Source organism: Leopardus geoffroyi, chromosome B3 (assembly GCF_018350155.1).
Source record: "Leopardus geoffroyi isolate Oge1 chromosome B3, O.geoffroyi_Oge1_pat1.0, whole genome shotgun sequence".
NCBI classification, from domain to species: Eukaryota; Metazoa; Chordata; class Mammalia; order Carnivora; family Felidae; genus Leopardus; species Leopardus geoffroyi.
The window spans coordinates 71,014,440-71,036,464 of record NC_059337.1 but is presented as its reverse complement, the minus strand read 5'-3'; the positions used below and the strand labels follow the sequence as shown (position 1 = coordinate 71,036,464).

Genomic DNA, 22,025 nt, shown 5'->3' with positions numbered 1-22,025 from the left:
TGTACAAGGGAGTACCTATGCATAAAAATTAAAATAAAAAAGCTGTTAACTAAAAATTAATAAAAATGACAAAAGATTAATTCACTAATACATAAGGAATTTCAATAAATGAATGTGAAATAGATCATACCCAGAAGGAAACTAGAAATGGGCAATTGAAACCAACAAAGTTAACAAAGGAAAAAATGGAAAAGCTTATCAACATAATTTTATTCTCAAAAACAAATGATGAGAATACAGACTACTGATTCTGGTTAGCTTGTAGAAGAATGTTGCTCATGTACTATCAACAAAAAGAAAAGTGCAGAAATAAAATTATACTTTTCTCTGAGGCTAAAAAAAGAGTGGATGAAGCAAGGAAACCTTATTACAGAGATCCAGAAAGGGACAAAGTCCATCTAAGACAAGCAGAGAGCTATGGCAGCTTTCATATTTGTGGGCAAGTACCTGGTCTGGATATGGGCACATGGAGGAGTGATCGTGCCATAGATTGAGATATTTGATAGAGATGAGTAAAAAGCTCTAAGCTATTGACAGACTAGAAGCTGAGAAAGCCCCAAACACAAAAATAAATAGCTTACTTTTATAAATTTCTCCCACTACCTCCACTGACACCTATACTAATAATTTGCTCAGAAAAGGGGCAGTGGAGGAAGAAATAAAAATTATAGGGGATTTGAACATTTTTAGCAATTATTGTAGTGCTTGGGTGTCTATAGAGTTGAATCCTAAGGGAAACAAAAATATCTGAATTGTGGCTCAAACTCCTCCCAGCTCCAAGTATCACCAGGATAAAAGATCTTGGTGGCAGTTGGCAGATGTTGGAGGTAAAACTAATTTGAGCTGAATTTAGTTTAATTAAAGATGATTCCAAGTCTTAGCTCGACTAGACCTTTGAAAGAATATGAATGATCATATCCTTATTCTAACTTGTGGACAGAGGAAAAGGATTGAAGTTTCTAAAGAACTAAGCAAAATAATATTAAATACTCTTCATCTTCCATTGAATTTTTACAGGAAGTTTTGGGACTACCATTTAAAAATTAGGAGCTATGCCACGAAAATAGGGAAGAGTATGTCTAATAGAAAAATATTGATATATAAAACCACATGATGTAATTATCAGACAAAAACTTTAGAAAAAAACTATTATAAGTATGTCAAATAAGTAATAAATGGATAACTAGATGAGGATTTTAGGAGAGAAATGTAAATTCTAAATATAAATGGATATGCTAGAACTGAAAACAACAATATTTGAAATTAAAAGAAATTCCTTAGATGAGCTGAATGAACAGCATTGTGGACAATGCAGACAAAATGGCTAATGATTGTTAGGATAGGTTATTAGAAACAACCCAAACTGAAGTACAGAAATAAAAGACTAAAAGTATTAATAGTGTTAATATACTATGGGGGCAATAACAAATAGTAAAATATATGTGTAATTGGGATTCCAGATGAGTAGAGAGAGAATGGGACAGGAAAAGAAGTAACTTCCAAGAATTCATATCCAAGAAACTTGGCAAAATCCAAGCAATATAAATACAAATAAGACGACAGTGTAACAGACGCTAACCAAATATGAAAAGAACATTTTGAAAGCAACAGAGGAAAAAAGACACTTCATGGGAGCGACAAGAATGGTGGTTGACCTTTTATCAGAAACCATAGACACCAAGTCAGTGAAATGGGATTTTTAAAGTTCTCAAAGAAAAACAGTTAAGCTAGAATTCCATATCTAATGAAAATAAACCTCAAAAAGAAAAGTGTAACAGGCATTTAATATTCATAAAAGCTGAGAGAGAATGTGTTGGCAGTAGACCCACACAGAAAGTCATATTAAAGGAAAATTCTTCATGTTAACAGGAAAACATGTCAGATGGAAACTGGAATTAATGAGGAATAAAAAGATCTGGAAATGGTAAAAAAAAAAAAAGGTGTATAAATATGGCAAGGAGTATTTTTACTTTGTATTATTTACTTTATAATTAACTGCTTTAAAATAATAAAGTACTATGGGGCTTATAACTTATTTAGAAGTAAAATATATGATAACAATAGCACAGAGGACCTAAGGGAAGATAAAATATTTATATATGTTTTTGTAAATTACTTATACTCTTCATGAAGTATCCTTGAATAATAATTTGAAGTGACTGGTAAGCTATAGATGAATATTGTAATCACTAGAGCATCCACATATTTAAAAATAATACAAAGAGATTTAATTAGATAACCTTTACAGGAAAGAAAATGGAATATAAAAAACATTCACTACAAAAGAAGGAAGGAAGGGAGTGCAAAGGAATGAAGAGGAATGGGGCAAACAGAAAACAAATACCAATGAACTCAAAGATCAACAATATTAAGTATAAATGGACCAAACATGCCAGTTAAAAAATAGAGTTTCAGACTGTATAAAAGAGCAAGATTCAAGTATATACTGTTTGTAAGATATCAGTTCTTAAATATAAAGACCCAGACATATTTTAAGTATAAGGGTGGAGAATGATATGCCATATGTGATGTTTAATTTTATATATCAACTGGCTGTGGGGTCCCCAGATTAAATATTATTGCTGGTGTGTCTGTGAGAGTGTTAGTATGAGCTTAGTTAGTATGAGTATTTGAATTGGTGGACTCAGTAAAGTAGATTGCCCTTCCCAATGTGGGTGGGCATCATTTAATCTATTGAGGGCCTGAATAGAAAAAAAGGCAGAAGGAGGAATTTGCTTCTTATTTCTTTCTTCACCGATTGAGCTGGGATATTTCATTTCATCTCTTTTAGTCCTTGGACTGGAATTTATGCCATCAGCTCTCCTGGTTCTCAGGCCTTTGAACTTGGACTAAATGACACCTCTGGCTTTCCTGGGTCTTCATTTAGGAGAGGACAGATTGTAGGACTTCTCCAGTTCCATAGTCACATGAACCAATTCATTATAATAAACCTCTCTCTCTCTAATATGTATCTATGTATCCTACTATTCTGTTTGTCTGGAAAACCCTAATACACCCTGCAAACCTTAATCACTTCATGGTATAGCTGTATTAATAACAAAGTAAACTTCAAGGACCCAGAGGTATCATTAGGTATTTATAAAAGAATTTCATAGCAATAAAAATGTCAATTCATCAAGACATAACAATCTTAATGTGATTCCTCTAGCAATAGAACTTAAAAATGTATGCACTAATACAGACATATATAAATAAATAAATGGAGAACCCAAAGGCATAGATTGAGATTTTAATAACTGTCTTTTAAAGTTGATAGAACATCTGATAAAAAAATCAGTAGGGGTATAGAAGAGTTGAACGCTAGGGACAAACTTAACCTAGTTGCTGTTTATAGAGTATTGCACCCAACAATGAGGAATACACATTCTTTTCATGAAGCATTTGCCAAGTAGACCATATGCTGGCCTATAAAAAAACTCAGTATATTGCATACAAAATGTATTCTCTGACCACACTGGAATTGAATTAGAAATAATTAAGAAAAAACTATGTACATTTCTGAATTAAGACGCAGACACTTCTAAATAACCCAATGTGTACAAGAAGAAATTAGAGGATATTAGAAAATATTTTCCTTTTCATACTCTGTTTTTTTTTTAAAAGAGTTTGTGTAGAATCAGTATTATTTCTTCAATAAATGGTGGATTTCATTAGAGGAGGCATCTGGGTCTGAAGTTTTCTTCATGGGAAGATTTTTAAGTACAAGCTGAATTTCTTTAATAGATACATAGCTATTCAGTCTATTTCTTCTCGAGTTAGCTTTAGTAGTTAGGCCTTTAGAATTTTGTGCATTGAACTGGTTATTAAATCCATTGGCATAAATTGCTCATAATGTTTCCTTAATATTTTTAATTTTTATCATATCTACATTGATTGTCCCTCTTTAATTCCTGATATTGATATTTTTGTAATTTCTTTTTCTTGACTATTCTGACTAAAGTTTTATCAATTTGGTTGTTCTTTATAAAGAACTAGCTTCTGGTTTTATTTATTTTTCTCTATTATTTTTCTCAATTTCTTATATTTCTACTCATGTCTATGTTATTACATTCCTTCTTCCTTGTTTGGATTTCATTTCCTATTCTTTTTCTAAAGGTGAAGATTAGACTATTGATTCAAACCCTTTGTTATAAACCCTTTAAATATATTCGGTTGATTCTACACATTTCTAAGCACTGCTTTATCTATATTTTGCATACGTTTATATGTTGTGTTTTCATTTTTATTCAATTAAAAATACTTTCTAATGTCTAGTTTGACTTTCTTACTCATGGGTTATTTAGAGTATATTTTTTCCCTGAATATTTGGGAATGAGCCTGATACATTTCTAGTTTAGTTTCATTGTGGTCCAAGATTATATTTAATATGATTTCAATTTAAAAATGTGTTGAAATTTGCTTTATATCCTAGAATAAAATCTGTTGGATTAAGACCTGCCATGTTGAATGCCATAATAAGTTCTGAATTTTATTTTGTTTAAAATTTTTTTTTTAACATTTATTTATTTTGTTGAGAAAGAGAGTGTGAGCAAGAGAGAGGCAGACACAGAGGGAGACATAGAAACAGGCTCCAGGCTCTGAGCTCTCAGCACAGATACTGATGCGGGGCTTGAACCCACGAACAGTGAGATCACGACCTGAGCTAAAGTCGGTGGCTTAACCAGCTGAGCCACCTAGGCACCCTACTGAGTTCTAAATTTTAAATTTAAGAGTATACTTTTGAAAAATGAACTTAGTCTGATCAATGGAGCTACAGGATACATATAAACAACATACTGAGAAGTTGTAAATTTCCTCAAGTCAGCTAGATATATTTTTTACATACAGGGTAAAACAGCAGTCTCTTGGGTATTTCCTGAATTTCCTTTTGCTCAATTGTAAACTTAATCAAATATAATCACTCTAAGCAATTACCTTGTTTTTCCAATCTTATCTCTTACTATATTTCTGCACATGCACAGTTTTGATTCTTTGATGCCTTTGCACATTCTGTCTTCTCCTTTTCCCACTTTCTGGTGAATATTTCAATCAAGACTCAGCCATAATGTTTCTTCCTCCTTGAAACATTTCTAATGCTCCACCTTGTGTTCACTTCTGTTTGCTCTTGTGATACTCTAAGTACAGTTATGTTATAAAAGATCTCAAGATTATTTAAATGTTATGTATATTATTCACAATTTTCTGCCTGCCTTGAAGTTAATGTTTGTCTTATTAATTTTTGTATTTCATCTCTTGGCACAATGACTCACTCTGGTAGACTTTCAATAATGGTTGATAAGAGAATGAGTAATTGAATACATTATTTTTTTTACTGCAAAAAGCAGAATTGGAAATTTTGAAACAGGAGATAATAATAGAGTTTTATATTATGTGATTATGTTAATAACAATAATTTAAAACATGACTGTGGTAGAAAGGAATTGATGAGGAATATACACAATTAGGAAAAAGGTCAGAGAATATATATAATATTTTGAAATGTATTTTCCACAATTTTCAACATGTATAAGCTTAAAAATTCTAGAACTTATATTATGCATGATATATATTATATACTTACATTATATATAATTTTATACATTATATAAATAACATATATTATATAAATATATAATTTATATATATATAATTTTAAAGACCTGTGAAGTACTGACTTGTATGCTGTTATTAAAATATATTTCAATAATTCCCTATTTTGGGATGTTTATCACATTTGTTTATTAATAGGGAGAAAAGAATATACAATCCATTTGCTTATTTATGCATAATGGTTTGGGGAAGATACAGAGAGAATAATAGCTATTACCTACTCTGAATTGTGTGTTGGGGGGGAATATAGATAGGGGACAAAGATGGGAAGGAATCGTCTCTGTGTATAATTTTTTCACTATCTTGGCATCCTGGCCTGTTTTCTATTCCTCAGCACACCAGATCTTTTCTTTTCTTTTCTCTTTTCTTTTTTTTCCTTTCCTTTCCTTTCCTTTCCTTTCCTTTCCTTTCCTTTCCTTTCCTTTCCTTTCAAGTGTATTTGTTTATTTTGAGCGAGACAGCATGAGTGGGGGAAGGGCAGAGAAAGAGGGAATAAGAGAGAATCCCAAGTAGGCTCCACACCATCAGAGAGGAGCCCTTTGTGAGTCTTGAACCCATGAATCATGAGACCTGAGCAAAAATCAAGAGTCAGATGCTTAACCCACTGAGCCACACAGGTGTTCCCAGATCTTTCTTTTTGGTGGCTTCTTTCTAGAATGGCTTCTTTTAGACATTCAGAACTCATCTTTTGAAACTGCCTCAGAAAGACCTTCCCTGACCACCACTCCATCTAAAATAGCAGTCTTTTTCTCCAACACACTGTTATATCTTCATTATAACATTCATTACTATCTGATGTTTTCTTTTCTGCTTGTTTGTTTATTGTCTGTCTCCCTGCATTAGAATGTAAAATTCCAAAGAACAGAGTTGTTGTTGGTCTTGTCCGTACTGCATTGCTGACACTTAAAATACTACCTGGCTCATGGTAGACAGTAAGTGATTTTTGAATTTGGTGCGGAATCTAAGGGAGTGTCAAAAAACTCAGCAATAGAGATAAATAGTTCAGTATCTTAATATAAAAAAATGCCCCATTATAGATGGATAAACAGTCTGAGAAAAGTAGTGTTATTTTCCAAAGCCATTGAACATTTATAGATTAGAGCCAGGATTATGTCCTTAGCTTTTGCTTTCTGCCTGGCAATCTTTTCACTATAATGGGCTATTTTCATGTGTATGATTGTTTTTAATGTTTATTTTTGAGAGAGAGAGAGAACGAACGAACGCGGGCACAAGCTCGTGTGCACATGAGCAGGGGAAGGGCAGAGAGGGGCACACAGAATCCAAAGCAGGTTCAGGCTCTGAACTGTCAGCACAAAGCCCAAAGTAGGGCTCAAACTCAGGAACCATGAGATCAAGACCTGAGCTGAGGTGGGACACTTAACCAACTGAGCCACTCAGGTGCCCTGAAAAATATCACCTTTTTAAGTCTTTTGTGGCACGACTCTAACCTATTCCAAGATGGGGCTGTTACTATACAATTATATATATAATTATCTTTACATTTATGTCTACTTTATTTTCCTGTCCTATATTTTGATCATTCTAAATTTCTCTTTATCTCTTTCTCTTTTTTCCTTTTTCTACTTTTCACACTGTGTTTTAGAGCTGCAAATAGATTAGGACAAATACATATCTGATTATGAATTATATTTAGTTTACAAAGAGTATATTCATTTTTTCAATTGTAAAGTTACTCATAAACTCAGATTTCCCTTTAAAGCAAAACAATAAAAACAATCAGATATAAAAAAAGAAAATTAAGCTTCATTTAATTGCTCTGACCCTTAATTTTTACTTTAATAATCTTCAATGGAAAAAAAAAGTTATTGATTTTTGTTTTTGCCGAGCAGAGTAAAAGTGAATAAACAACAAATACTGAGATCATGATATATCTTTTCACATCCTATTTGGGAAGTCACTTTCCCTTGAGGAAATGGTCTATCTTACACCAAAAGTTCTTTTCTCTAAGAAGAATTATGCCTTCAAAGTCTTCATAAGCATTAATATTCTCTCTGCTTATGTCTTCATCACAGCAATGTGTTAAATCTTACAAGCTCATTACTGACTTAGCCACATTGTTTGCTTTCAGGGTCAGATCATGGTGATGCTAGAGAATGAGTAAAGCACTTGCCTTGAGTGCAAAAACTAAGGAAGTAACCAAAAAACTTACCAACTTCGTAATAAAGAATGTTTTAATTAATATTTTTAAAAAATCAAAATTAATTATAAAAATCCATCATGACCAAAATAAATACCAAACTTTAAAGACAGTATCAATAATAATGTCATGCTGGGCCATACTGGAATCTCATGGAAAGGGAAAAATCTGTAATTTTTATGTCTTTATTAAAAAATGTGATTATTCTGTTCATAATTTCACATTAACTTTTATTTTCAAAATACTGCACTAAAATATTATTTATCTTGATTATTAAAGTTTTTGGTACCCTGGTAAATTTTATGCCTAAGGCAAATACCTCACTTTCCTCACCCTCTCATCCTGGCCTTGCTTGCTTTCTTGATGTATATGTATGTATGTGTGTATGTGTATATCATGTATATGTATACATATTAATCTTTCATTTACATTTTTTTTGATTTCTAAAATAGAAATTGATTTTTCTTGATCTTTACTTTTGACCTAATAAATATGCCTCCAAATAGGGTTTATTATCTCATTCACTGATAGGATTTTGGTTTTAAAATTCAGAATTTACCCAGTGTGGCATTATGTGATTCATTTAAAAATATTTATCTCTTACAAAGCTCTGGTATTTCCCCATGCCTGATTTAGTTGACATTCTAATAGCTCCCTCTGGAAATATTCAGTAGAGTTGTGGTAGTCTCAAGTGTCCAAAGCACTTTCTCCATTGCATCACAAAGAGTTAAAGGAGGTTTCAAAAGCTGCGTTCTGTATGTGAGAACAAATATTTATGAACAATAAGAATGGCCAGTTAATGTTTTTAGCAGGAGAGGAAGGATGGCTACTCTGTGAGAATTACATAAAACCCTTGGAGACTCAAATTTCAGGGGCTGGGAGCAGTATTTGTATTTATAAGAAACAAGAAGGAAAGAACAACAGAGAAGGTATTACAGCTATTCTGCTCCATCTCCTGCCCTGGAGTACAATGGAACAGAGGTCAGAGTTTCAGTAGGAATAGCAGAGGCAAAGGCCTAAATTCAGCAGAGTGGCATTTTCTACCGTCTCCTCTAATACATTTCCATATCTCTTGATGCTTAGAATTTAATGGTGGACAAAAACTTTCATTCTCTTGTCATAGTTAAGTGAAATTATCAGTGACTTTCAGCGAATTGACATTTGATGTTAAAACCAAGGAGCATATAAATGACTGATGTGTTTTATTTTCCTTATGAAGTACAGATGGAAGGAAGGAAGATACAGAAAGTTAGGCTAAAGTCTTCAGGGGAAAAACTTAACAGATTTTATGATTTTTCAGATTAGCGCAGATATCTTAACTTCCATACTCAACATATTTGAGAGTTTCTTCTATTGTCTGTGGTTCCATTATTCATCAACATAGGGTAACTGAGAGAAAGCTTGTAAAACTGAGAAAAGCTTGATCTACAAATGACTTATATGAAGGCTTTATTGCACTTCCACAATTTCTTCTATTAATCAGATTTTTGCAGCTGTCACCCAGGGTTTACCCTGCAGCCGTTGACAAAGGATCTCGTGGCAATATGTCCACTCAGTAGAGCTACCTCGTAACATTTACAGATTTGCAGGGTTAGCTTTGGTTTAAACACACTGGAATAAGTTAATTATTATTATTATTATCTCCTTTGATCCTTATATCCCTGTCAGACAGAAGGAGTCAACACATTATTCTATATGATAAATGAAAATTCAGCCTTCTGAAAGCTGGGTGACTTTCCTAGGGTAATACATTTAGTGAATTGCTGAGCCAACACTTACTCATTCTAAAAAGGTATTAGAATCATATAAAAGGACTTCAAACCAAGGATATTTCTACATTGTTTATTATTTCCTAAAAAGCTAGGGAATTTAGAAGTATTTTAATTTAACCATCTCATTTCATTGATGAGAGAATTTTCTGGCTGAAGACCAACACATTTGTTTAGTGCTTTATATGTCCATCATTAGCATCAGTATTAAATTTTTGATCATGTTCTTCAGCTTGATCCACATTTTTAAGGATATATAGAACTTATTAATTTATACTTAAATAATTTATAAGCTTCAATTAATATGCTGACAGACATTACACTCAAATTTTTGGAAACTTTGTTAAATATATTCATTTCATTAGAATGATATTAATGAAATTTACTTTTCAAAAAGGTAAAGCATCTCATTTTATCAAGTTCACTTATATGCAGTAAAAAAAAAATATATGAGGGAATGGGAAGTATTAATGAGTGGTTCAGATTTAGTAAACTGTAAGGATACCATTCAAGAGAAAATGGTTAGTACTGAAAAGTGACTTACACATTTTATTTTGTAGACCAACTGTTTAGAATGGAAGATGGTGGGAAGCATATGTATTGCTTGTTTTGTCTGAAAGGAAACAATATGGTTTTTGTTTCATATTTATATTAATTTTTACACTTGATCTTAGCCAAAAGGCCAAGAAGTGATTAACATTAATTTTTTAAAAGTGTATTTTGAAAGAGAGAGTACACATCAGTGGAGGAGGGGCAGAGAGAGAGAGAGAAAGGAGAGAGATAATCCCAAGCAGACCCTGTGCTGTCAGCGCAGAGCCTGACATGGTTTGTAAGATGATGGCCTGAGCTGAAATCAAGGGTCAGATGCATAACCGACTGAGCCACCCAGGCACCCCTTGGTTTTTGTTTTTTTTTTTTTAATTTTTTTTCCAACGTTTATTTATTTTTGGGACAGAGAGAGACAGAGCATGAACAGGGGAGGGGCAGAGAGAGAGGGAGACACAGAATCGGAAACAGGCTCCAGGCTCTGAGCCATCAGCCCAGAGCCCGACGCCGGGCTCGAACTCACGGACCGCGAGATCGTGACCTGGCTGAAGTCGGACGCTTAACCGACTGTGCCACCCAGGCGCCCCTCTTGTTTTTAGATATAATGGCAAGAGAGGCATGGGATATAGTGGAGTGGCAGTGAACAAGGGGACAAGCAGAGAGAGTGAAAAAATTTCAGAGAGAAGAGAACACGAATAAATGATAGGGAGAAAGAAGAGAAAATGATACAGTGTTAGATTTATAGAAAGCCAGGTAAATAGGGAAAGAAAATTAGGAGAAAATGAGTTCAATAAATTAAAAAGGGAAAAGAAACCATAAACAAATTTATACAAATAAATTAGGAAAATGAAGACTTGGTGATGAGTGAAAGGGGAGAGAAGGAGAATAGAGGGAACATTAGGAAGGAAGCATGAGTAAATGTTTCAAAGAGATGGGGAAGTAAGGCCCTTTGGTCTCTACACCTGGCTCCAGGGGCTGGTCGACCACTGTTGGCGCTCCAGGCCTGCACAGTTGGTTTCCACCTTAAAAATGAGGGCAGCCCTTCTCCCTTGCCTTCCTACTTCTATAATATATCATCATTGCCACAGTGAGAAGAACGTATGTATTAGCTGAAATGGCAAGGAAAATTGGAGATAGAGTGGTAAGGATTTAGATTTTTGATCCTTTTCCGACTAATGGGCTAAAATGGGATATTTTTATTCTGAAGAGGGCTGTAATTTGTAGATTTTGTCCAGAAATTTATTTTACCTAGAAAAATGCTCATCTCATAGTCTCTGCATCTATGCCAGCCACCATTTCAGAATCACAGGTACAGAAGGCACATATACGAAATAGGTTATGGGATAAAAATGAATCACATATGTCAGGTAGTGTGTAATACCATCTGTTTAGGTAATAGTTGAAAAACAGAGGTGAAAGACAGGAAAGAGGCTGAGAAGAGCCTATAACCCTTAATCACAAAGACCTTCAGAAATCCTCTGATGTCTTAGAGATATCTTTAAACACACATCACGAAATAATACACTCTGAGTTTGTGGGATGCAAAAAATCTAAGGGTGGCTTTGACTTACATTCTTTGGTGTATTTTTTATAGGAAAATTATGGAATGAATGTTGAGACAAATGGCTGCTGAAATGTTGAAAAGTTAAGAAGTGAGCAGAGAAGCTAATTTAGAGAGTCTACAAATTTTTTATTAAAATTATGTGTAGGTCCCACTTTCCGTGTGTGTGTGTGTGTGTGGTGTTTGTGTATATGTATATCATGCATATATACTGATCAATATACCGAAGTATGACTTTCATAAATTCCACCTGTGGTTGCAAGTAATACATGGAAACCTGTATATTATCCACTCTATTTAGCTCTGGAGATACTTAAAACAGATATTTTTAATGTTTTCTAAAATATGTACCCTAACAATGCACTGTATAGACATACTATTTTGTTTTTTGTTTTGTTTTGGGTTTTTTTTTTGGCTTCTCTATTTCTCTTTTCTTTCTCTCCCTCACTCTTCTCTTTGTCTTTCCTTTATAACTAATGACTCATTAGCATTTTTTTTGGCACCCCATGTGCCACAAACTTACTTAAAGCAACTGCTATTTAGCATAAATAGCATAGGGCAGTACTGGCATATATTACATTATATTTTTCTGTAGATGAGCAATTTTCAATCTTAGATCATTTCATATCCATAGCAAAACATTTTTTGAACATGTGCTTTAAGTATATGCAATTTATTTATACAGTACATATATGCCTTGATACTAATTTATATTATACATATTAAAAAGTAGCATTTGAAAAGAATAAAATTAAAATATAATGACTGACTTAGAGAGAGAGAGAGAGAGGGGCAGAGAGTCAGGGAGAGAGAGAATCCCAAGCAGGTATCCCGCTGTCAGCACAGAGCCTGACACAGGGCTCCATCACAGTAGCCATGAGATCAGGACCTGAGCCAAAATCAAGAGTCAAATGCTTAACCAACTAAACCACCCAGGTGCCCCAGGATGTCAGATTCTTAAAGTGGAGAGCAGTTCTATAGAAGCACATGATTGAATGGGAATAAGAGTTGTGGTATAAGAACAGTATTTTTGTTTGTTAGTTTGCTTGCTTTAAATCTGGAGTTAATGAAAGGTTTGGAGTTTACCCAGGATACTGGAGAGGGCTGAGACCTGTTTTAAGCTAATGTGATCTATATGTCAAATATTTTTAGTTGGACAGGAATGAGGGTCTAGATAGAAGAAACAGTAATAACAATGAACTCTGCTTCTTGATGTACTGCAGACAGAGATGGAAAATGACAACAGCACAGTGGTGAAAGAATTCATCCTTCTTGGTCTCACCCAGTCTCGAGATATTCAGCTCCTGGTCTTTGTCCTAGTTTTAATTTTCTATCTCATCATCCTTCCTGGAAATTTCCTCATCATCCTCACCATCAGATCAGACCCTGGTCTCACAGCCCCCCTCTACTTCTTTCTGGGCAACTTGGCTTTCCTGGATGCATCCTACTCCTTCATTGTGGCTCCCAGGATGCTGGTGGACTTCCTCTCTGAGAAGAAGGTAATCTCCTACAGGGGCTGCATCACTCAGCTCTTTTTCTTGCACTTCCTTGGAGGAGGGGAAGGGTTACTCCTTGTTGTGATGGCCTTTGACCGCTATATCGCCATCTGTCGGCCTTTACACTATTCCACAGTCATGAACCCTAGAGCCTGCTATGCCTTGTTGTTGGCCCTGTGGCTTGGAGGCTTTGTCCACTCCGTTATCCAGGTGGCCCTCATCCTCCACTTGCCCTTCTGTGGCCCAAACCAACTGGATAACTTCTTCTGTGATGTGCCACAGGTCATCAAGCTGGCCTGCACAGACACCTTCGTGGTGGAGCTTCTAATGGTCTTCAACAGTGGCCTGATGACCCTCCTGTGCTTCCTGGGGCTTCTGGCCTCCTATGCAGTCATCCTCTGTCGTGTACATGGATCTTCCTCTGAGGGGAAGAGCAAGGCCGTATCCACATGCACCACCCATATCATCGTTATATTTCTTATGTTTGGGCCTGGCATCTTTATCTACACTCGCCCCTTCAGAGCCTTCCCAGCTGACAAGGTGGTTTCTCTCTTTCACACAGTGATCTTTCCTTTGCTGAATCCTGTGATTTATACACTTCGCAACCAGGAAGTAAAAACTTCCATGAGGAGGCTGTTTAATCAGCACATAGCCTAATTAAAGGAAAAAGAAAAGAAAATCAAGACCAGAGAATTTCCTCTGAAGTTAACTTATCCATTTCCAAATACTGCATTTATTGAGCATTTTCATTTTTGTTGGTACTATTTTAGGCACTAGGAGAAAGAGTTATTAATGAAACAAGTAAAGTCACTGTTCTCCTTAAGGTACAATCTAGTGGGAATAGACATTAAAGATAGAAACATGAACAGAATGGTTTCAGGAAGAGATACAGAAACTAAAAAAGCAAAAGGATTGATAGATAATAGAAAGTGTGGAGTGAACATTGTAAGTTCACTTTCCATCTTTAATCAAGGTGTTCTTCTGGATGTGACATTTTGGCTAATAACTAGATGAACTAAACAGTCAACCATGCAAACATCAGGAGACAGAGCATTCTAGGCAGAGGGAAAAGGTAGCACATAAACCTGAAGATTAGGTAATGAACTTGGTATATTTGAAGAATACAACAAAGTTCAAATTGAGGTATAATAAGTGAATGTGAAAATGATTAGAGTTGAAGGTAGTGTTCAACACACATGAGTCTATGAAGTGAATATAAAGAGGGTTTTTTTTTTGTAATTTTTTTGTAATTATAATAAGAAACCATTCTAAGGCTTTAAGCAGCAGAATGATTTCTCATATGCAGTTTTATAAATGTCTTAGGGCTGTAAACTCAAGATTCTGTGCAGATATCAAGAGTTGAAAAATTATCAAGAGGGATTATATTTTGAAAAAAATTAAACTGCCAACTTTTTTTTCTAAATTAGATGAAGGAAAAAACAATTTAAAAAATTCTTGAGTAGAGTTGACACACAATATTAAATTAGTTTTATGTGTACAACATAGTGATTCAATACATCTGTATATTATGCCATCCTCAATACAAGTGTAGCTACTGTCACCACACAACACTATTACAAACCATTGACTATATTCCCTATCCCATACTTATTATTCCCTTGACTTTTCATTCCATAGCTGGAAACCTGTATCTCCCACTCCTTTTCACCCATTTTCTCCATCCTGCCACCGATCAGTTTGTTCTCTATATGTATAGGTCATTCTGTGTTTTGTTTCTTTGTTTATTCATTTGTTTTTAGTTTCCACATACAAGTGAAATCATATTGTATTTGTCCTTATCTTTTTTTTCTTAAGTTTTTACTTAAATTCCAGTTAACATGCAGTGTAACATACAATACAGTGATTCAACACTTCCATATAACACCCGGCGCTCATCACAGCAAGTGCACTCCTTAATCCCCATCATCTATTTAACCCATCCCTCTAACCCAACTTTCCTTTTGGTAACCATCAGTTTGTTCTCTATAATTAAGAGTCTGTTTCTTGATTTACCTCTCTCTCATTCTTCCCCCCTTTACTTGCTTGTTTATTCCACATGAGTGAAATCATATGGTATTTGTCTCTCTGGCTTATTTACCCAAAGAATACAAAAATACTATATCAAAGGGATACATGCACCTGATGTTTATAGCAGCGTGATCAACAATAGTTAAATTATGGAAAGAGACCAAACGTCCGTTGGCTGATGAATGGATGAAGATGTGGTGTGTATGTATGTATGTGTGTGTGTGTGTGTATACATACATATACATACACACCACACAATGCAATATTACTCAACCATAATAAAGAATTAAATCTTGCAATTTACAATGACCTGGATGGACCTAGAGTGTATTGTGCTAAGTGAAATAAGTCTGTTTCACTTAAAATACACTCTAGGTCCATTTATGTTGTCACAAATGGCAAGATCTTATCCTTCTTTATGGCTATATTATATACACACACACTATATATTATATACATAGTGTTACATATATATAACATGTATATGTTACACATACATACATTATGCAATATATATGCATATTATATATGCACATATATGCATATGCATATTATATATATATATAATGTGTGTGTGTGTGTGTGTGTGTACCACATCTTCTTTATACATTCATCTATCGAAGGGCACTTCGGTTGCTTCCATATCTTGGCTATTGTACATAATGCTGCAATAAACATAGGGGTTCACATATCTTTTCAAATTAGAGTTTTCACTTTCTTTGGTTAAATACCTAGTAGTCAAATTACTGGGTCATATGGTAATTCTATTTTTAATTTTTTGAAGGACCTCTGTAGTGTTTTCCATAGTAGCTATATCAATTTACATTCCTACCAACAGTGCATGAGGGTTCCTTTATCTCTTCACTAAAACTTAGTATTTCTTTTCTTTTTCATTCTAGCCATTTTGACAGGGGTGAGGTGATATCTCATTGTGATTCTTACTTGGATTTCCTTGGTGATTGGTGTGATATTAAGCATCTCTTCATGTGTCTGTCATCCATCTGTCTTCTTTAGAAAAATGTCTATTTAAGTCCTTTCCCATTTTTTAAATTTGATTATTTGGGGTGTTTTTGGTGTTGAGTTGAATAAGTTCTTTATATATTTTGGATACTAATTCTTATCAGATATGTCATTTGCAAATACTTTCTTCCATTCAGTAAGTTGCTTTTTTGTTTTGCTGATGGTTTCCTTCACTGTGCTAAAACTTATTTGTTTATAATAGTTTATAATAGTTTAAATAGTTTATATTTGTTTCCCTGGCGTATGGAGACATAGCTGGAAAAACATTGCTACAGACAATGTGGAATAGATTACTGCCTATGTTCTCTCCTAGTAGTTTTATGGATTCAAGTCTCATATGTAGATCTTTAATCCACTTGATTTTATATTTGTTTATGGTGTAAAAAAAGTGGTCTAGTTTTTTTTTTTTTTTTTTTGCAAGTAGCAAATGCAAAATGCAAATATTGAAGAGACTTATCTTTTCTCCACTGTATACTCTTGGCCCCTTGTTGTCATAGATTAATTGATCATGTAAGTCCAGTTTTACTTATGAGCTCTGTATTCTGTTCTATTAATCTATTTGTCTCTTTTGTGGCACAACCATACTGTTTTGATAACCACTTTGTAGTATATTGTTTTGAAATCTGGGATTGGGATCCCTCCAGCTTTGTTCCTCTTTTTCAAGATTGCTTTGGCTATTTGGATTCTTAGGTAGTTTCATATAAATTTTAGTATTATTTGTTCTCATTCTATGAAAAATCATGTTGGTATTTTGATAGGGATTGCATGGAATTTGTAGATTGTATTGGATAGTATGGGCATGTTAACAACATTAATTCTTCCAATCCATAAGTATGGTATATCTTTCCATTTGTTTGTGTCATCTTCAAACTCTTTCATCAGTATTTTATAGTTTTCAGAGTACAGTTCTTTCCCCTCCTTGATTAAGTTTATTCCTAGGCATTTTATTCTTTTTGGTGAAAATGTAAATAGAATTATTTTCTTAATTTCTCTTTCTGTTACTTTGTTATTAGTGTATAGAAGCACAATGAATTTCTGTGTATTAAGTTTTTATATTGCAGTTTTACTGAATTCATTTATTCTAGTACTTTTTTTGGTGGAGTCTTGAGGGCTTTCCATAGTGTATATAGTATGTATAGTATATGGTATCATGTCATCTGCCAATAGTGAAAGTTTAACTTCTTCCTTATAGATGCTTTTTTTTTCTCTGATTACTGTGGCTAGGACTTCCAGTACTACATTAAATAAAAGTGGTGATAATGTATACCCTTCTCTTGTCCCCGATTTTAGAGGAAAAGCTGTTTTTTACCATTGAGTATGGTATTAGCTGTGGGTTTTTCATATATGGCCTTTATTATGTTGAGGTATCTTCCCTCTAAACTCAACATACATGTACACATACATATATGTATTGGTAGTTTTTTGATTACTGATTGAATTTTGTTACTATACCTGGCTAGTTCAGGTTTTCTATTTCTTCCTGATTCAGTTTTGGAAATTTATATGTATATAGAAATGTATCCATTTCTTCTAGGTTGTTCAATTTGTTGGCATATAATTTTTCATAGTATTCTCTTAAAATCCTTTGTATATCTGTGGTGTCAGTTCTTTTACATTTATGACTTGTGTCCTCTTTTTTTCTTAATAGTCTAGCCAAAAGTTTATCAATTTGTTTATCTTTTCAAAGAACTGGCTCTTGGGTTCATCTTTTCAATTGTTTTTTAGTCTTATGTTATTTACTTCTGCTCTGATCTTTATTATTTTCTTTCTTCTAGTGACTTTGGGCTTTTTTCTGGTTCCTTTAGGTGTAAGGTTAGATTGACTTTTTTCTCCTTGAAGTAGGCCTGTACTGCTATATATTTCCCTCTTAGAACATCTTTTGCTGTGTCCCAGAGATTTTGTACCGTTGTGTTATCATTTTCACTTGTCTCGTGTATTTTTTAAATTTCTTTAAAATTTTTTTTTTGTTGACCCATTGGTCATTTAGTAGCATGTGGTTTAGCTTCTATGCATTTGTGTTTTTTCCAGTTGTTTTTTTTTTCTTGTTATGATTTCTACTTTCATACCATTGTGGTCAGAAAGGATGCATGGTATGATTTCCATCTTGTTGAATTTGTTGAGACTTGTTTTGCAGCCTAACATGTGATCTATTCTGGAGAATGTTTCATGTGCACTTGAAAGAACGTATACTCTTGTTTTGGGATGTTCTGTATATATCTATTATGTCCATCTGGTTTAATGTGTCATTCAAAGGCACCATTTCTATGCTGATTTTTTGCCTGGATTATTTATCCATTGATGTAAGGGGGTGGGGAATGTTAACGTTTCCTACTGTTATTGTAGTACCATCAATTTCTCTCATTATGCCCATTTACATTTGATTTATGTATTTAAGTGCTCCAATGTTGAGTATGTAGATATTTGCAATTGTTATATCCTCTTGTTGGATTGATCCCTTTTATCATCACATAATGCCCTTATTTGCCTCTTGTTCTAGTCTCTGTTAAATATATTTTGTTAGATATAAGTATTGCTACCTTGGCTTTTTTTTTTCTTCCATTTGTATGGCAAATGTTTTTCTATCCCTTCACTTTCAGTCTGTATGTATCTTTAGGTCTGAGGCAAGCCTCTTGTACAAAGAATATCAATGTCTTTTTTATTCATTCCACCACCCCATGTTTTTTGATTAGAACATTTAGATCATTAATGTTAAATTATTGATATGTATGTAGTTATTGACATTTTGTTGTTTTCCACTTGTTTTTGTAGTTCTTCTCTGTTTCTTTTTTTCTTTTTCTTTGTGATTGATGAGTTTCTGTAGTATTGTGTTTTGTTTTGTCTTTGCTTTGTGTCTATTATAGTTTTTGTGTTTGTAGTTTCCATTAGGTTCATATATAATATCCTAAATATACAGTAGTCACTAAAGTTGATGGTTATTTAGGTTCAAACACGTTCTAGAAATACCTCTTATTTTTACTCTCTCCTCCATGTTTTATGTGTAGACTGTCATATTTTACATCTTTTCATTCATAATTTTCTTATGATTAATTATGGTCTTTTCCATTTAAAAAATTCCCTTTAACGCTTCTTGTCAGGTCAGTTTAGTGGTGATGAACTCCTTTAACTTTCTTGTGGGAAACTCTTTAAGTCTCCTTCAATTCTGAATACTCTTGCTGGTTAGAGTAGTATAGGTTGTAGGTTTTTTCCTTGAAGCACTAGGAATATATCATGCCACTCCCTTCTTGCCTGTACAGTTTCTGCTGAAAAATAAGCTGAGAGACTTATGGGGTTTCTTTTGTGCCATTTTTCTCTCATTGCTTTCAAATTTTTCTCTTTAGCCTTTGACATTTTAATTATTATTATGTAATGGTGTGGACCTCCTTGGATTCATCTTGTTTGGGACTTTCTGGGATTCCTAAACCTGGATGTCTATTTCCTTCCATAGGGAAGTTTTCAGCTATTATTTCTTCAAAAGTGTTTTCTCCATTTTCTTTCTTTTTTCCTTTTGGGGAAGCTATAATGCAAATGTTCATTTCCTTGATATTTTCTAGGAGATCCCTTAAGCTGTCCTTATTTTTAAAAATTCTCTTCCACTGTTCACCTTGAGTGGTTTCCATTACCCTGTCTTTGAGATCACTGATCTGTACTCCTGCACCCAATAATCTATTGTTTATTCCCTCTAGTGTTTTTATTTTAGTTATTATATTCTTCAACTGTGATTGGGTCCTTTCTATATTTGTCTTTTTGTTGAACATCTCAGAGTTCTTCCACTCTTTTCTGCAGTCTGGTGAGCATCTTTAAGATAATTACTTTAAATTCTTTTTAGGCATATTGTTTATATGCTTGTCATTTAGTTATTTTTCTGAGTTTTTTTTTTTCTTTTGGAGCATATTTCTCTGTCTCTCCATTTTGCTTGACTTTCTATGTTTCTATGGATTAGGTAGAACTGCTAAATCTTTTACTCTTGAAGGAATGGTCTTATGTGTGATTGTAACCTGTGCAGATTGTGGGTGCTAGGTGACTTTTGCTGGCTGGCAGGAGCTGTGGCTGGCATGGGGTGGGGGCTATGGAGCACTGCATGCTGGGTCGGCCTTACTGGGATGTCCAGAATTGAAGTGGAATTGTGTTGGAGTTATCCTGAGACTCTCTAGGGAGTGGGTGCCCTGGGTGGATAGCTGAAGCGAAAGGAGGTGAAAGCCGAGGAGTACCAGGACTTTCTATGCAGTGTGAGCCCTGGGAAGACAGTTAAAGCTAAAGTAGGCATGAGTTGGTGTTAACAGTACCTGGGCTCTCCATGCAGCAGGTGCCCTGGCAGAAAAACTAAAACTAAAGTGGCTGCAGGAGGGGTCCTGGGGTTATAAGTACAGAGGACACCCTGGCAGGATGGCTGAAGCTGAGGTGAGTGCAAGCTAGGAAGTCCTAGGGCTCTATGTGCAGAAGGCACCCTGCCAGGATAGCTGAAGTTGAAGTGGTTGTAAGTTGGGGTGTTCTGCTCTGTGCTCTCTGGTGGGCAGCTAGAGCTATGGCAGTGTGCAGGCTGGGAGGTTCTGGGGCTCTCCATGCAGACAGCACTATGGAAGGACAGTTGAAGCTGAAGTGGGTACAAACCTAGAGACCCCAGGGCTCTGTCTGCAGATGGTGCCCTGAAAGGACTACTAAGCTGAAGCAGACATGGGTTTCTATGGTCCCTTGGCTCTTCACATAGAAGATATCCTTCCAGGGTAGCTGAAAATGAAGTGGTGCAAGCTGGGATGTTCTGGTGCTGTATGAACATAGGGCACCTTGGCAGGATAGCTGAAGGGAGTGTAAACTAAGGTGTTCCAGGACTCTGCACAAAGGTGCCCCAGGAGGGTGGCTGGAGCCAAGGTGGGGTGCAGGCTAGGGATCCTGCAGCACTCTGCACAGGAAGCACCCTGGCAGGACAGTTAAAGCTGCAATGGGTATGGGCCAGTTTATCCCCTTGGCTCTCCATTCAAAGTGTACCCTGACAGGACAGTTCAAGATGACATGGATAAGAGCCAGGGTGTCCCAGAGTCCCCAGTGCAGGGAGTGCCCTGGTGGAGTGGCTGGAACTGATGTAGGCACAGGCTGGGGGGGGGGGGTCTTGGGTACTCCACATAGGGAGCACCTTGGTGGGGTTACCGGAGTCAAGGCTGGCATTATCAGCTGGGAAGTCCGGGAGCATTCTGCACTGGAGAAGCCCTAGCAAGCTGGCTGATGCTGAAGTGATGCAGGCATGGAGTGTTCTAGGGTGCTTTGCCTCTGTGTCACCTTGATGCAAACGCTGCAGCTATAGTGAGTGCTGACTAGGGGTGTCCCAGTGTGTCACAACCTGTAGCCACCTTGGTGGCACAGTTAGCAAGCACCGGGTCCCCCAGCCCATACCAGCCCTAAGGCAGCAGGTTGTTTAGGGCACCTAGACCCTGCTTCAGTTCAGGTTATTTAGGGAGAGGGGGAGTATAAACCATGGTTCTCACCAGCCCTTCTGACTTACAGAAAGTTCCAACAGTCTCCTCTGCTGCTTGGTAGAGTTCTAGGCTGGGTCTTTTATATGCTAGTTGCTTTGAACTGTACTTCTATTTTGTGGCCCTGAGTGTAAAGGGCTGGGGTGGGCTAGGGGGCCTGGGGCTCACTGAGGCAGCAGTGAGATCCTGCAGTCTCCATTCTTGAGATGGAGGTGGAGTGTCAACTGGTTGGCATTCACCAACTCAGATCCTCCAACCCAGAGAGAGTTCCAGTGGCTCCTTTGGCCATTTGGTAGAGCCCCAGGGTTAGATCTTTTATATACTAGTTGTTCTTTTAAGCTATGCTTTTTTTTTCTATGCCCCAAGGCAGAT

General features: G+C 35.5%; 1 protein-coding gene across 1 annotated transcript; it reads left to right on the top strand.

The window, feature by feature from the left end:
• Nucleotides 1-12,802: 12,802 nt before the first annotated feature.
• Nucleotides 12,803-13,797, top strand: LOC123582222 (olfactory receptor 4N2). Its single transcript, XM_045448474.1, has one exon. It carries the CDS (start codon nucleotides 12,874-12,876, stop codon nucleotides 13,795-13,797), a length of 924 nt encoding a protein of 307 aa, XP_045304430.1. The 5' UTR covers nucleotides 12,803-12,873.
• The last annotated feature ends 8,228 nt before the right edge of the window (nucleotides 13,798-22,025 follow it).

Excerpts from the sequence above, each read along its gene's own strand:
- LOC123582222 (XM_045448474.1), top strand. The coding sequence starts at position 12,874 with ATGGAAAATGACAACAGCACAGTGGTGAAAGAATTCATCCTTCTTGGT.